Source organism: Crinia signifera, chromosome 6 (assembly GCF_055691185.1).
Source record: "Crinia signifera chromosome 6, ASM5569118v1, whole genome shotgun sequence".
Classification (NCBI taxonomy): domain Eukaryota; kingdom Metazoa; phylum Chordata; class Amphibia; order Anura; family Myobatrachidae; genus Crinia; species Crinia signifera.
Genome location: NC_139222.1, coordinates 5,812,644 through 5,828,316, shown reverse-complemented (window position 1 = coordinate 5,828,316; position 15,673 = coordinate 5,812,644). Strand labels below are relative to the sequence as shown.

The 15,673-nt window shown below is 48.8% G+C and overlaps 2 protein-coding genes across 3 annotated transcripts in view; both read right to left on the bottom strand.

Annotated features, from left to right (window-relative positions):
• LOC146009858 (uncharacterized) overlaps positions 1-15,673 on the bottom strand; it is a 360,424-nt gene that overhangs the window by 27,428 nt on the left and 317,323 nt on the right. The window lies entirely within an intron of this gene.
• LOC146007359 (lactase/phlorizin hydrolase-like) overlaps positions 1-15,673 on the bottom strand; it is a 62,312-nt gene that overhangs the window by 7,957 nt on the left and 38,682 nt on the right. The window contains exons 15-21 of the mRNA XM_083145708.1: positions 12,407-12,477; positions 7,856-7,936; positions 7,397-7,502; positions 7,001-7,079; positions 6,135-6,804; positions 3,941-4,586; positions 9-1,562 (exon numbers count right to left, since the gene is read on the bottom strand). Of these exons, the coding sequence (XP_083001834.1) occupies positions 9-1,562; positions 3,941-4,586; positions 6,135-6,804; positions 7,001-7,079; positions 7,397-7,502; positions 7,856-7,936; positions 12,407-12,477 (3,207 nt within the window). The remainder of the gene's footprint in view (positions 1-8; positions 1,563-3,940; positions 4,587-6,134; positions 6,805-7,000; positions 7,080-7,396; positions 7,503-7,855; positions 7,937-12,406; positions 12,478-15,673) is intronic.

The following is a 15,673-nucleotide window of genomic DNA, read 5'->3' as shown; positions in this document are numbered from 1 at the left end:
ATACTAACCTTTCAAGACTTCGTCAATATACGTCTTGTGATAGAATATTCGGTCAGTGTCATCATAGTCAATGCCAGGACCCATCGGAACTCCGTTCTCAGTGATGTAGACTTGGACATCTCCATATTCTTCTTTCACCCAGTTAAGCAGCCTCCTGAGCCCCCAAGCTACTGCCCTGTGGTTTTCATCAGCTGTAGTTGGCCAGTCTCCATAAAACTCTTCTGCAATATCGATATCCGTTTCGAATGATGGAGGATTTAGCCACGTAGGTTTATGCTGAACTATTTTTGTGGTATAGATGTTGATGGAGAAGACATCAGCTGTCCCCTGGATGTAGGCCTTTTCTTCATCTGTAAAAGCTGGAAGCCTGGAAGACTTGAGACCCTGTAGCTCACTTTTATCGGCCACCTGCGATTTCATCGCCTCTGGGTAGTCACCATTTTTGAAAATCGGGTGGGCAAACCACCCCAGTGTAAACTGCAAGTATCTATCAGCAGCTTCTATGTCTCTGAGCTCCTTGGGGTCTTTGGGCTCCACCCAGTTTGTGTTTAAGCTAATAGAGATTACACCTCCTTGGCTTCCTCGATAAGTCTGGTCATATGTATGATAGACCCTGGCATGGACTTTCAGCAGATTGTGAGCAACTCTGTATGGAGCTGAACCTGGGTCATCCTTCACTCCAGGTGGATACCGGCCAGTCCCATAACCATTAGCTACAATAGTGTGTGGTTGGTTAAATGTCATCCAAAACTTGACCCTATCCCCAAATGTATTAAAACAATAGTCGGCATAGTTATGGAATGCATCAAGTACGACTTCATTTTCCCAACCACCCAAGTCTTGTAGAGCTTGGGGAAGATCAAAGTGGTAAAGGGTGACCATTGGAGAGATGTTGTTTGCCAGTAGGCCATCAATAAGTCTATTATAATACTCAACGCCCTTATCATTGACTGCGCCTTGTCCAGTTGGGAAGATTCTAGACCACGAGATAGAGAATCGGTAACTGTTCACTCCTAGGCCCCTCAGCATGTACAGGTCAGCATCCAGCTGATGGTAACTATCACATGCAATGTCCCCATTGTGATTTCCATAGATATTTCCTGGGATATGTGAAAAAGTGTCCCAAATACTGGGCCCTTTTCCATCTACGTTCCATCCCCCTTCAACCTGATAAGCGGAGGTTGAGACCCCCCACTGGAAGTCATCTGAGACTTTGGAATAATGGTACATGTCTCTTTCAAAGTCTGTTTGCCCAGAAAACTTTTCCCATATCACCTTGGCCTTTGAGGGAACATCAGATGCCAGCAGAGGTGGTAACTTCTTTGAATGAGACCTTTTTGCATTTGTAGCTTTCTTGGTCCTTGTGGTCTTTGGGAAACCATTATTTTCCACAATGCTGGAAAACAAATGGGCTGATTTTTTGGGAGTCCTTGGTCTATTGGGATCTTCAAAGTTTACATAATGTAAACCAAATCTCTGGCTATATCCATCAGGACCCTCGTAGCCGTCAAGAAGGGATCGGACTATATATGAACTGACAGATACGCCGTCTGTCTTAACAGCTGTAAGGAGATAATGGAGGAGGGAAAGTCAGAACAATTATTAGCAAAAAAAAAAAAATAAACCTAATAAGTCTAAATAATCACAAATAAGTAAATACATATAAACTACATTTCATCAGGGCATAAGGGAGGCATACAATACTAGACAGATAACCACCTGAGGAACCTGGGTGTGATGAAGTGGATATCCTGGCTTTAGGTCAACAGTCAAAAGGTTATTGGGCCTAATGAATTAGGTGAACATGGTCAACTTTTGAAAAACTCACGAAAACCCAATGTTGACCATGGGGGAAATTTACTAAGAATACGAATGTGAAAAATCGTATTTGTATTCTTAATACGAATGAATATGAATGAATATGACTGGTATAGTCGTATTTTCATTCGTATTCCCAAGGATAATTTACTAATCAGTCGTATTTGACTGATTCGTATTATCGGATGGCGTACTGATTCGTATATTTTCCAATACGAATTCGTATTTTAAATACAAATTTGTATTGGCTTCAGCCTGCAGGACTTAGCCCCGCCTGCCAGCCAATCATGGTCCGGGAAAACCCCCATGCCGGACCATGATTGGCTGGTGGGCTGGGTGGCCAAGTCAAGTCAAGTCAAGATCAAATCATGATCTGGGGGCGGAGCTCCGGATTTAAATAAACCCACCCACAGACACCGTATTGCATTGTGGAGGGTCCAGAGAAGCCCCAAAGATCAGCGTGGTGAGTATAACTTGCTTCTACAGGTACCCCACTATGGATTCTACTGGACAAGGGGACCGATCTTCTATCAACATAGGTAAGTATGGATGAATGGGCCGTGTGAAACAAAGCTTTTCCATATGTCAGTGTGCTTTTATTTAACTATTGGTTTTGCTGTGGAACTAAGAGTCCCAGCAAGCCCATTAATGGGCTGCAAGCTGGGACTTGTGGTTCTCCACGTCCAAGTCCCAGTATGCGTTCCAGGCTTGCTGGGACTCAGTTCCACAGCAAAACCCAATGGTTTTGTCTATTTTTTACACTTTAATCAGCCCGGTACCCACAGCCCAGGGGTACTGGGGAAAGCACCAGGCTTCAGCATGGGCAGGTAAGTTCTGGAGGGGGGACCCCACTTCCCCAGGACCCCTGCCCAGGCTGACTGGTTGGTAGGGTGAATGCTTTGGCCGGGGGGACTTGTATAAAAAGTCTCTCCCCCCCCCGGCTGTGGCATTACCCTGCTGGCTGGTTGGGCCTGGGGCTGGTTTTCAAAATACGGGGGACCCCTATTCGTTTTGTTCCCCGTATTTTGGGAACCATTCCTAGCCCTGGGGCCTGGTTTTAAAAAAATCGGGGAACTCCTATTTCAATGTTTTTCTGATTTTTTAAAACCAGGCCCAGCTTTTTGAGCCTGGGGCTGGTTATGGCTGTGGCGAAGGGGCCCGCGCCGTTTTATTTATTTATCTTTCTTTTTTTTTTTTTACACTGCAGCCTGCACGGATCTGGTTGATATGATGGATCTGACTGATCCGTGCAGGCTAAAGCCAAAGACACCATCAAAATGAAGTGTATTTTCCTGGCGTATTTGGCCGGCCACTACGGCTGAAACACGATAATTAGCGGCCATATTTTCAATCTGGCCGCTTAGTAAATTAGGAATCACCATTCTTTTGAATGGTGATTCCTATTCGTATTGTCCGATGGCGTATATTTGTAAATACAAATACGAATGTGCCATAAATACGAAAACGAATATGTGTATTTTTGGCATTGTAAATGTAAAAAATACGAATACGCCCTAAAAATGTGTATTTTACTATACAAATATGATTTTGTTTTCCAGGCGTATTTGCCTTAGTAAATTTCCCCCAATGTGTCAACAAAGCATATGATTGACATGGTTTTTTTTCTGGGGGGGGGGGGAGGGGATTCTGTAAAAAAAAAATCCTACTTTCCATGAGGACTGAGATAGGGAATGGTAGAGTATGCAGAGGGCAGTTGGTATCGGAGCAAGCCATACAAGGGCACAGATTACGCTAATTGGGGGGGGTCAATGTGCTGCAAGATAAAAAGTGATACCCCAAAAATCTAAAAGTCATGTCGACTTATCACGTGTAGACCACCATTTGCATGTCAAGATTTTCATTTTGTGGACCTTTTTTTCATGGTGATACTGTGCACGTTGACTTTTGATCTATGTAGACATTGTCATCCCTATGAACCAAATCCACTGAAATATCTATTCCATGTATTTTATTCGTCGACCCCTTTATTATGTCTTATTAAATATGTTATATTTTAGTATTTAATTATTTAGTTGGTCTGCTTGCCCAGTCATCTAGAAGTTTCCTAAACATGTGGTAGGCGGAACATTTGTGCAGTCAGGCAGAAAAACCGTGTATGTACCTTTAAGAGCCTCATTTATGTAGGCAGTCAGGTATTCCACACGCGCTATGTCATTGAACACCTCTCCGGTATAGGGCGTTGGCATCCCATTGCCTGTTATGTATATTGGAACATTCTCTTTCACATACTCCTCCTTTATGAAGTTCAGAAGCCTCCTGAGACCCCATGGGACCACTGAGATCCATGGAGAGGAGGTGACTGGCCACGAAGGGTCCACCTCTGGGGAAAACCCTCCGATGTCATTATACCCATCTTCACAGCTGCTGCTGAGGGAGGCATTGACCACCCGGGACGTGTAGTGGGAGATGCCCAGGAAATCTGCTGTGCCCTGGATATAGGACTTCTCTGCCTCGGTGAATGTGGGCAGCTGAGCCACGGTACTCGGACACTCGTCATGTTTCTGCTGCACTTGTACCTTTAGGACCTCAGGGTAGTCACCGTTGACCAGAATGGGATGGGCAAACCAGCCCAGCATGAAGTGCAGGTACCGCTCTGCCGCACTCACATCCTCTGGATCAGTCGGGGTCTTTGGCTCTGCCCAATCTGAATTCAGGGAGATTCCCAGGTGACCTTGTTGCAGTGCTCGGTACTGGTCATGGTAGACATGCCAGGCCTTAGCGTGTGCTTTTACTATGTTGTGAGTCACCTATGGACAAAAACACTCTTAGATTAGAACATTTCCTTCATGGGCAACATTATCTTTATGGGGCACTTCCGAGCCTGTCTCCATTATCTAAGACCATCTAAGTACGATCATGTGTCCTATGGGGGAATCCCCGTGTTGGCGGGTACTAGACATCCCAAGCTATACCATTACCGGATCCTGAACAACTCATACCATACCATTAGGGGCACAAGAAGCAAAGGCCATAGTCTACATATCACCATGTACCCTTCAGAAATTCACATGGGCCTCTTGGCTGCACCAGCAGATGACACTGGTAGAAGAGGACTTAATATCGCTATGATATCACCAAGTGACCATGGGGAAGATGTAATAAGCCTTGGAAAGTGATAAAGCAGGAATAAATAAAGTACCAGCCAATCAAATCCTAGCTGCCATCTTTTAACAAAAAATGGCAGTTAGGGGCTGATTAGGCATAACTTTATCTCTCTCAACCACATGACTCTCCAATGGCTAATGCATCTGGCCTCATGGAAGGATCTGTCTGATTGGTGAGGTTCCTCTGCACAGTAGATACCTCCCCAGGTCCTGGCATCATCAGCTGAGGAGGGATTACGGTGTACCTTCCCCAGACCTGTGCGGTACTGTATACGCCTACAACTCTGGTATTACATTCTACTATGGAAACAGGATCAACAAATATTTATTCTTTACTGTCATCGTTGCCCATAGATTAATGGTGGTATTACATGGTCAATCAATGACCAGATGGGGTCATACAAGTAGAGTTCCCATTTTCCTTCCATCTAGGAAACAGGTCTGCAATACGATAACTGTAATTCCCTTTATAGTAACCCTGTAAGTTAAGGCCAGTTATAATATGTGTACTTAAATACTAGATTCAATTTATTAAACATTTGTTGCTCACTGGTAAGAAAAGTATCAGACAATGTCACCTCCGACCACCAGAGGGTACTGTTGTGCCTCAACTATAAATAGGGACTTCCTGATTGAGACCTTTAGTTGAGTTGAGTATTGTTTCTTCTGTAATCTGTTCCTCTTCCCTGTTCCTTTTGGGCTATCTACTACTTTGTATAAAACATCCTGGTTTGGCTAAGGGGCTAAGGCTACCCACTTGTGTGCCACACTTTCATCTGGCTACCCACTTGTGCGCCCTCTGGCTCACTTATGATAACCTCTTCGTATAAGACCATTGTGTGTCAAACTAGACTATGGGCGGAATATACAAAAAAGTAGTAAAAACCAAGTTTTCAGTCTTTTTACCAAATTTCCCATGTGTACAAAGCCGTGCCCCCCCCCCCCCCCCCCCCCTTCATCCCCATGAGCCTGAACACTGCCCCGTGTCCTCCTCTCTGGATAGTGCTAAAGTGGATAGAGATAGAATTCTAACCAATCAGTTTCTGTCATTATTCATAAGAGTTAAATGGCTAGTACTTTATCTCACCACTTTCTGCATCTCCTTTATCTCTCTCCAGCATTTTTTACTCTGCCCTATAAGTCCACCACAAGACATTAGGACCCAACAGACAAACCTATTCCATGTGTTACCTTAAATGAGGCATCTCCGGGGTCCTTAATCCCAGGCGCATGTTCTCCGGTGCCATAACCGGCATAGCTTACGACCCAGGGCTCATGGAATGTTATCCAATGTTTCACCCGATCTCCAAAGCTGCTAAAGCAGAAATCTGCATATTCGGCAAACACGTCCGTTATGCTCTCGTTCTGCCAACCTCCGACCTGCTGCAAGGCTTGAGGTAAGTCCCAGTGGTACAAAGTCACCATTGGTGTAATGTTTTCTTCCATCAATCTGTTAATGAGAGTGTTGTAGTATCTCACGCCCCCTGAGCTGACTGTGGATCTCCACCCCGTAGGGAATATCCTGGACCAGGAGATGGAGAAGTGATAGATATTGGACTGCGAAGCCTTCAGGAGATACAAGTCGTAGTCCGTCTTGTGGTAGCTGTCACAGGCCACATTTGCAGTTGCGTTGTTCTCACTGAGACCTTGCTGCCCATATACATCCCATATTGACTCTCCTTTCCCCTCCTCGGACCAACCTCCTTCTACTCTGAAAGCCGCAGAGGATGAGCCCCACAGGAAGCCATCTGGGAACTCGTCCTGTAAGAAGGAATCTCTCTCTGCTGGGGTTTGACCGGCAAATCTGTCCCAAACTGTGGTGTAGGCTGTGCGAGAGGATGAAGCCGCTGGTCTCTCCAAGCTACAATACAGGAGACAGCACAAAATGGAACGCCAATCAACAGTGCAGGAGGCAGGACAGTTGTAACACTAATGATTATTAAACTAAGTTGGAGATCGGCTGGCATATTGCACCTCCGACAAACTCGGACTCTACTTCATATGCCCCAGAAATGTAATATTAGTTTAGAATGATAATAGAACATACAGTACTGTACCTTCCTTTTCCGCCAGGAGATGCAGGCAAGAAATAACTGAGGTCGTATCCTACGAACGAGGCCAACGTGCCGGCAAACCCTGTGAAATCATAAATATTTAAAAAGTGCAGAGACCTTTACAGGATGTGGACAGATGTCCATTTCTATAGACATTTTTGGAAAGCGTCCCCTATACAACCACAAAGTGACATCAGGAAAAAGTGAATCAACACACCGAATAAGGTATAAAGAGGGTAATTGAATTGACGGTGGGAAGTTTTGAATTCCCGCTGGAAGGCGGTTTTGCTATTCCTCCCCAAGGTTTTTAACCTCTCTAAACCTCACTCCCAATTGAATTCCTTCTTGGATAGATGCATATACGTGACAGTGAAATTCTAGGCCATGGCACCTTCTCACCTGAGGTTAGGTTACGTGCCAGCAATGGTTTCCTGTCCTCGGATAGAGCGTTGCAGTCCGTCAGTGATAGGCTAAATATCAGAACCTCCAGACTCTTCTTCATGTTCTAGGTAACCCAAAGCAGATAAAACATATTCGGTCTCATTCAGGATCTTACCCAATCATACGATCTCACTCCCATGATGACACCCATTCTGGGTGGAGCTGGTGCCGGGTCGATGGCTGTAGGAGACGACCCCGGCGTCACAGGTCACTTGCCAACCCTTTGTTTTAAAGTTTCTGGGCATAATTGTAAAAACATAATTGAGGGATCCAATCCAAGGGTTGGGTGGGCATTGGGCGCTGAGGTGAGGGGGCCTATCCTAATGCTATACCTGATGGATTGGGAGGATTACTCCGCCTCACCTCATCCCCGGCTTTGTCTATTTTGTCCGCACTGTCTGAGAGCCAAGGACCTACCTGACTTGTCCTCCACATCTGCGGCTGCTGGGCACTCTGGCAGTTATAGTCCATGTTCAGCGCCAGGAAATCCACCGATTCCTGAAATACAAGTGATGTACTGTATAATGTATTACATGTGCAGCGTGACAACTTCATACCTGACCCTCATGGAGAATAGAGAGCTGTATACTGTAGCACTGTATGTGAGGCGATCAGGTGATGCTCACACTCCTCTGCTGGCTACACCCACAGCTGCCATTAATATATACATGTATAGGAAATACACAGTAGGGTAGTCCCGCCTACTCGGCATCATCAACTGTACAACACGGACAAGTGCCTGTGTACCTAAATGTATGACAGGAGCTGGTTGGCTGGTACTTTATCTCCATCCACGGTATCTCCATCCAAGGCTTAATGCATAGACCACAATGTGCCATTTTCTCTCATTGCCAGTCTCCTCATCCCTCATGGTGTCTTTAATCAACCCCCCTCCCCCAATCCTCCATCCTGGTGACTGTACAGCCCCACCACACGTCCCATCCCGGTGTCAGTAGAGCCCCACCTCACTCATCATCCTGGTGACTGTAGTGCCCCACCCCTCCCCCATCCTGGTGACTGTAGTGCCCCACCACACGTCCCATCCTGGTGTCAGTAGAGCCCCACCTCACTCATCATCCTGGTGACTGTAGTGTCCCACCCCTCCCCCATCCTGGTGTCAGTAAAGCCCCATCCCCCCCCTATCCTGGTGACTGTACAGCCCCACCACACGTCCCATCCTGGTGTCAGTAGAGCCCCTCCCCCATCCTGGTGTCAGTAACCCCCCCCCCACCCATCGTGTAGACTGTACAGCCCCACCATACATGCCATCTTGGTGTCAGTAGAGCCCCACCCCTCCCCCATCCTGGAGTCAGTAGAGCCCCACCTCACTTATCATCCTGGTGACTATAGAGCCCCACCACATACACCCTACTGGTGTCAGTAGAGCCCCACCACATGCCCCATCCTAGTCTGTACAGCCCCGCCATACAGTGACAGAACTTGTGATTCACAATGTGCCACACAACAGTGGATGGCAGCAGTGGGCCTCTTAGTCCTCAGGGGCCCTGGTGCAATGCACCTACTGTTCCAATGATCGTTCCGCCTCTGCCACCATAACCTCACCCTCATGTCCATACAGCCCCACTATAAAGTCAATCCTACTGTGTATACAGCCGTCCCACACTCGCCATCCTACTGTGTATACAGCCGTCCCACACTCGCCATCCTACTGTGTATACAGCCGTCCCACACTCGCCATCCTACTGTGTATACAGCCGTCCCACACTCACCATCCTACTGTGTATACAGCCGTCCCACACTCACCATCCTACTGTGTATACAGCCACCCCACACTCACCATCCTACTGTGTATACAGCCGTCCCACACTCACCATCCTACTGTGTATACAGCCGTCCCACACTCGCCATCCTACTGTGTACACAGCCGTCCCACACTCGCCATCCTACTGTGTATACAGCCGTCCCACACTCGCCATCCTACTGTGTATACAGCCGTCCCACACTCGCCATCCTACTGTGTATACAGCCGTCCCACACTCACCATCCTAATGTGTATACAGCCGTCCCACACTCACCATCCTACTGTGTATACAGCCGTCCCACACTCACCATCCTACTGTGTATACAGCCGTCCCACACTCACCATCCTACTGTGTATACAGCCGTCCCACACTCACCATCCTACTGTGTATACAGCCGTCCCACACTCACCATCCGACTGTGTATACAGTCGTCCCACACTCACCATCCTACTGTGTATACAGCCGTCCCACACTTACCATCCTACTGTGTATACAGCCGTCCCACACTCCCCATCCTACTGTGTATACAGCCGTCCCACACTCACCATCCTACTGTGTATACAGCCGTCCCACACTCGCCATCCTACTGTGTATACAGCCGTCCCACACTCGCCATCCTACTGTGTATACAGCCGTCCCACACTCGCCATCCTACTGTGTATACAGCCGTCCCACACTCACCATCCTACTGTGTATACAGCCGTCCCACACTCGCCAACCTACTGTGTATACAGCCGTCCCACACTCGCCATCCTACTGTGTATACAGCCGTCCCACACTCGCCATCCTAATGTGTATACAGCCGTCCCACACTCACCATCCTACTGTGTATACAGCCTTCCCACACTCGCCATCCTACCGTGCATACAGCCGTCCCACACTCGCCATCCTACCGTGCATACAGCCGTCCCACACTCGCCATCCTACCGTGTATACAGCCGTCCCACACTCACCATCCTACCGTGTATACAGCCGTCCCACACTCGCCATCCTACCGTGTATACAGCCGTCCCACACTCGCCATCCTACTGTGTATACAGCCGTCCCACACTCGCCATCCTACTGTGTATACAGCCGTCCCACACTCGCCATCCTACTGTGTATACAGCCGTCCCACACTCGCCATCCTACTGTGTATACAGCCGTCCCACACTCGCCATCCTACTGTGTATACAGCCGTCCCACACTCGCCATCCTACTGTGTATACAGCCGTTCCACACTCGCCATCCTACTGTGTATACAGCCGTCCCACACTCACCATCCTACTGTGTATACAGCCATCCCACACTCACCATCCTACTGTGTATACAGCCGCCCCACACTCACCATCCTACTGTGTATACAGCCGTCCCACACTCACCATCCTACTGTGTATACAGCCGTCCCAAACTCGCCATCCTACTGTGTATACAGCCGTCCCACACTCGCCATCCTACTGTGTATACAGCCTTCCCACACTCGCCATCCTACTGTGTATACAGCCGTCCCACACTCGCCATCCTACTGTGTATACAGCCGTTCCACACTCACCATCCTACTGTGTATACAGCCGTCCCACACTCACCATCCTACTGTGTATACAGCCATCCCACACTCACCATCCTACTGTGTATACAGCCGCCCCACACTCACCATCCTACTGTGTATACAGCCGTCCCACACTCACCATCCTACTGTGTATACAGCCTTCCCACACTCGCCATCCTACTGTGTATACAGCCGTCCCACACTCGCCATCCTACTGTGTATACAGCCGTCCCACACTCGCCATCCTACTGTGTATACAGCCGTCCCACACTCGCCATCCTACTGTGTATACAGCCGTCCCACACTCGCCATCCTACTGTGTATAGAGCCGTCCCACACTCGCCATCCTACTGTGTATAGAGCCGTCCCACACTCGCCATCCTACTGTGTATACAGCCGTCCCACACTCGCCATCCTACTGTGTATACAGCCGTCCCACACTCGCCATCCTACTGTGTATACAGCCGTCCCACACTCGCCATCCTACTGTGTATACAGCCGTCCCACACTCGCCATCCTACTGTGTATACAGCCGTCCCACACTCGCCAACCTACTGTGTATACAGCCGTCCCACACTCGCCATCCTACTGTGTATACAGCCGTCCCACACTCGCCATCCTAATGTGTATACAGCCGTCCCACACTCACCATCCTACTGTGTATACAGCCTTCCCACACTCGCCATCCTACTGTGTATACAGCCGTCCCACACTCGCCATCCTACTGTGCATACAGCCGTCCCCCACTCGCCATCCTACTGCGTATACAGCCGTCCCCCACTCGCCATCCTACTGTGTATACAGCCGTCCCCCACTCACCATCCTACTGTGTATACAGCCGTCCCACACTCACCATCCTACTGTGTATACAGCCGTCCCACACTCACCATCCTGGAGTATGTACTAGCCCACTACCCCATCTAGGGAGTATAGTTACCAAGATGGGAGGTCTATTGAAGATGTGATGTTGCCCCTAGCAACCAATCATGTTCTACTTATTTATTTATTTAGCACCTTCTAGAAGATAATAGATAGAATCTGATAGATCTCCCATCTTATTAACCCCCCCCCCCATGTGTCTGTTTAACCCCCACCCTGGTGTCCTATCTAACCCCACCCTACCCCCACCCTGGTGTCCTATCTAACCCCACCCTACCCCCACCTGGTGTCCTATCTAACCCCACCCTACCCCCACCTGGTGTCCTATCTAACCCCACCCTGGTGTTATATCTAACCCCACCATAACCCCACCCTGGTGTCCTATCTAACCCCACCCTACCCCCACCTGGTGTCCTATCTAACCCCACCATACCCCCACCCTGGTGTCCTATCTAACCCCACCCTACCCCCACCCTGGTGTCCTATATAACCCCACCCTACCCCCACCTGGTGTCCTATCTAACCCCACCCTACCCCCACCTGGTGTCCTATCTAACCCCACCCTGGTGTTATATCTAACCCCACCCTACCCCCACCTGGTGTCCTATCTAACCCCACCCTACCCCCACCCTGGTGTCCTATCTAACCCCACCATACCCCCACCCTGGTGTCCTATCTAACCCCACCATATATCCCCACCCTGGTGTCCTATCTAACGCCACCATAGATCTGCAGCTAATTATATTAAATGCAATGTATGATATGTGGCCCATTAAGGAACATTACAAGTCACTTTACCAGGAAATGTCCTCGTAGAGATAAACAGGTGTCCACAAGGGCCGGCTCCAGGGCTATGGAGATCTTCCCACCTGACAAAACAAGAATATCTAATAACAGATGAATGATTACTGGCAGTAACCACCTGGCTTGAGTGGTTTGCAGAATTTTGGCACAGGAGATGGTCCATGGAAGACGGGAAGCACACCAGCCGTCCACCATCACCAACATCGCTGCCTTTACTTGCTATAGTTGAGGTGGACCCTAAGGTGACCATGGCCCAGTTAGAGAAGAAGATAGGCATCTTTTTGGGATCCATTGTCTTTATACTATGCAAAAATCTTGGCCTGAGCAAGGTTTCTGCACCTTGGGTGCCCCCTCAACTGACTCAGAGTAGAAGATCGCTTGGGTGACTTAATGCAGTAACATGCTGGCCAGGTTTGATAGCCGTTGCTCATTAGTGGCTATGAATCCTAGATCTCCAGTTTTAATCCCGAGACCAAACAACAGATGGCCCTGTAGACCTCAGTTGGAGATGCTGAAGTTCCAATGTGAGCATCAGGAGGCCAAGCAGATGGTAGCTGATTTTGTGATCAATACTGGTCATGTAGCTACCGTACCACTCCGGCAGCAGTGCACCATCACTGGGGACTGGTACACCAAGCAATCCCTGCTGGAAGCCTTTTACATACGCCGTCCAACCCACTTGTGGTCCCCTTTCACGAATGCATCCATGATCTTGGACATCTGTCTTACAGACCAGGCCTAACCCCCTGAGACTTCTTTGTGATCCCACAAATCAAGGGCAAGGTGCATGGGATTCGTTTTGAGACAGTGGAAGCTGCAGTGGAGACCTTTATCCAGCATGTAGAAGACATACTTGTTCCGGACTGCTCCAGCTGTTCCACTAACTGATGCATGGTATCAGTGGTTGCTGAGGTCCAAGATTCAAATCTAGGAGCCACACCTATTGCCAGTGAGTCCCGGCTGGTGATGTTTGGCAACATTTGGGGGGGCAGTGGGTGTGGCTCCCCTATTTGATTTATGGACTGTGCCGCAGCCCCACCCCTGGATCTACCACTGCGTGGTATATATTGACTCTATCCAGCAGTTATTATTACCCCGACAGTGATCAATCGTTCACACAGCGTTTGGATTCCGCCTGATAGCCATGGTCTATGACATCACTACACCAAATGTTCCATAGGCCACGCCCAACGCATTACATAATTCAAAGACTGTGAATGATGAAATGATCTGGGACAGTATTGTATTCAGTTTTGATATTTTTAGAGCTTTTTATAGCCCTCAGTGAAACGCAACGCGTTTCCAAATCGTCACCCAACGCGTTTCATCGCAAATGACTTCTTCAGGGGAAGAAAAGGATTTGCTTGGTTTACAAACATTCTATACAGTATTAATATCTATGAACATAATAGACATTTACGTACTACAACAAGCACTAGACAGAACAGTACAATCACGCTTGGATGTATGTTTACGTATTGCACAAATCTCACATGGACTTTGCTCAGACCATAGTTCTGGCTCTGGGTACAATAAAACCCTCTGATCTCTCTGAGCATCGCATGTAAGGTATGGGCTTATCTACAGCTTCATCTGTAACCTGGGTGAGTCTGCACATTCTTCACATGGTAGATATCGGAGCTGCAACTAGGGGTGGTCTTCGGGGGTCACATGACCCATGTGATGGATGTGATACCCATTGGTGCATGCAGAGGTCCAACGGAGCAGAGATGAATTACTGAAAAAATCCCAGTTACAGCCAGTGGCGTAAATAATCTGCAGGGGATGGGGCATTCAATGCTACTCAGAAGTGTGGATTCTGGGAACGCTGGTGCGCTTGGAGCATGTTATTCCCCTGGCAACGAGCAACTAACCTCTGGCAATGAGCATGTAACCCCAGGCCATTAGCCTATGTAACCTCTTGCATTGAGCACGTAACCCTGTGGCAAGAAGCATGTATCCCTATGGCAATGAGCATGTAACCCCCTGGCAATGAGCATGTACCCCCTGGCAATGTGCAAGTAACTCCTAGCAACGAGCATGTAACCCCAGGGAACAGTGCATGTCACCCCCTGCCAGCGAGCACAGTGGCAGAACTTGTTAGTGGTTGGCCTAGGAAGGGTGCCCTAATATAATTTGGGCACCCTTCCTCCACTCCAACCCAAGTTCACAACATGCCACACAGCAGTGGGAGGCAGCAGTGGGCCCCTTAATCCTCAAGGGCCCCGGTACACCTGTTGCACCAATGTTAGTTCCGCCTCTGAGCGAGCTTGTAACCCCTGGCACTAAACATGTGTAATCCCTGGCAACGAACATGTAGGTAAATAATACTACAAATAAAGTATGGAGAAATGGGGGGGGGGGGGGGGGGGGGTGTCAAATCCCTTTTAGCAGGGAGTAAAACATTCCCAGTTTCACCACTGGCTTCATCCCTACAAACACACACACATATATACTGGCGGTTTGTTTGTTCGGCACTCCAGACACTACTTAATTCGTGCCACGGTGCCTTCCAAGAAGATACTATACAACGTTTCAAGACCACTTGGGGTCTTTTCCTCAGGTCCAATACAATAAAGGTACATATGTGCAAGATCAGCAAAGACCTTGTCTGATGGAATAACCTATGTTTCTCATGCACCAAATATAATTAAACATTTTATTTTTGCAAAAGTCCGTGGAGTGCCGCCTATCAATCCTACTGCCCTTCCGTTTGGAGGTAAGGTGGGTGTTCGTTTCTATGGATTCAGTATGAAATCCCGGTGGTCGGGATCCCAGCGTTCAAAATCCCGACCGCCGAAATCCCGACAAGGGGGGGACGTGGATCGCGCTCCATTGCGGGCTCCCTGCGCTCGCCACGCAGCGGGCCCGGTGCCTCGCTACGCTCGCCACGCTAATTTATTCTCCCTCCAGGAGTGTCGTGGACACCCACGGAGGTAGAAAGTGTCGGGATTTCGGCATCGGGATTCTGAACGCCGGGATCCCGACCGCCGGGATTTTAACTGCATCCCAGCGCCGCTGATCAGGAGTCCGGCGCGCACAGGAAGCCCCTAATGCATGCCCTGCACCGCCACAACTATAAACACGCCCCCCCCCCCCCCCCCCCCCCACCCTGCCACATCACGCCGGTGGGAATGGAGTCTGCACTGCAAGCTCCATATTCGGGTGCGTGCGGTGTGAACAAGCTGTGCCTCATTGTGCCCATACGCCCACCCATGCTTGCTCTCTTTCCTCGGGCCACCTGTACTGGGCTGCCTGGGC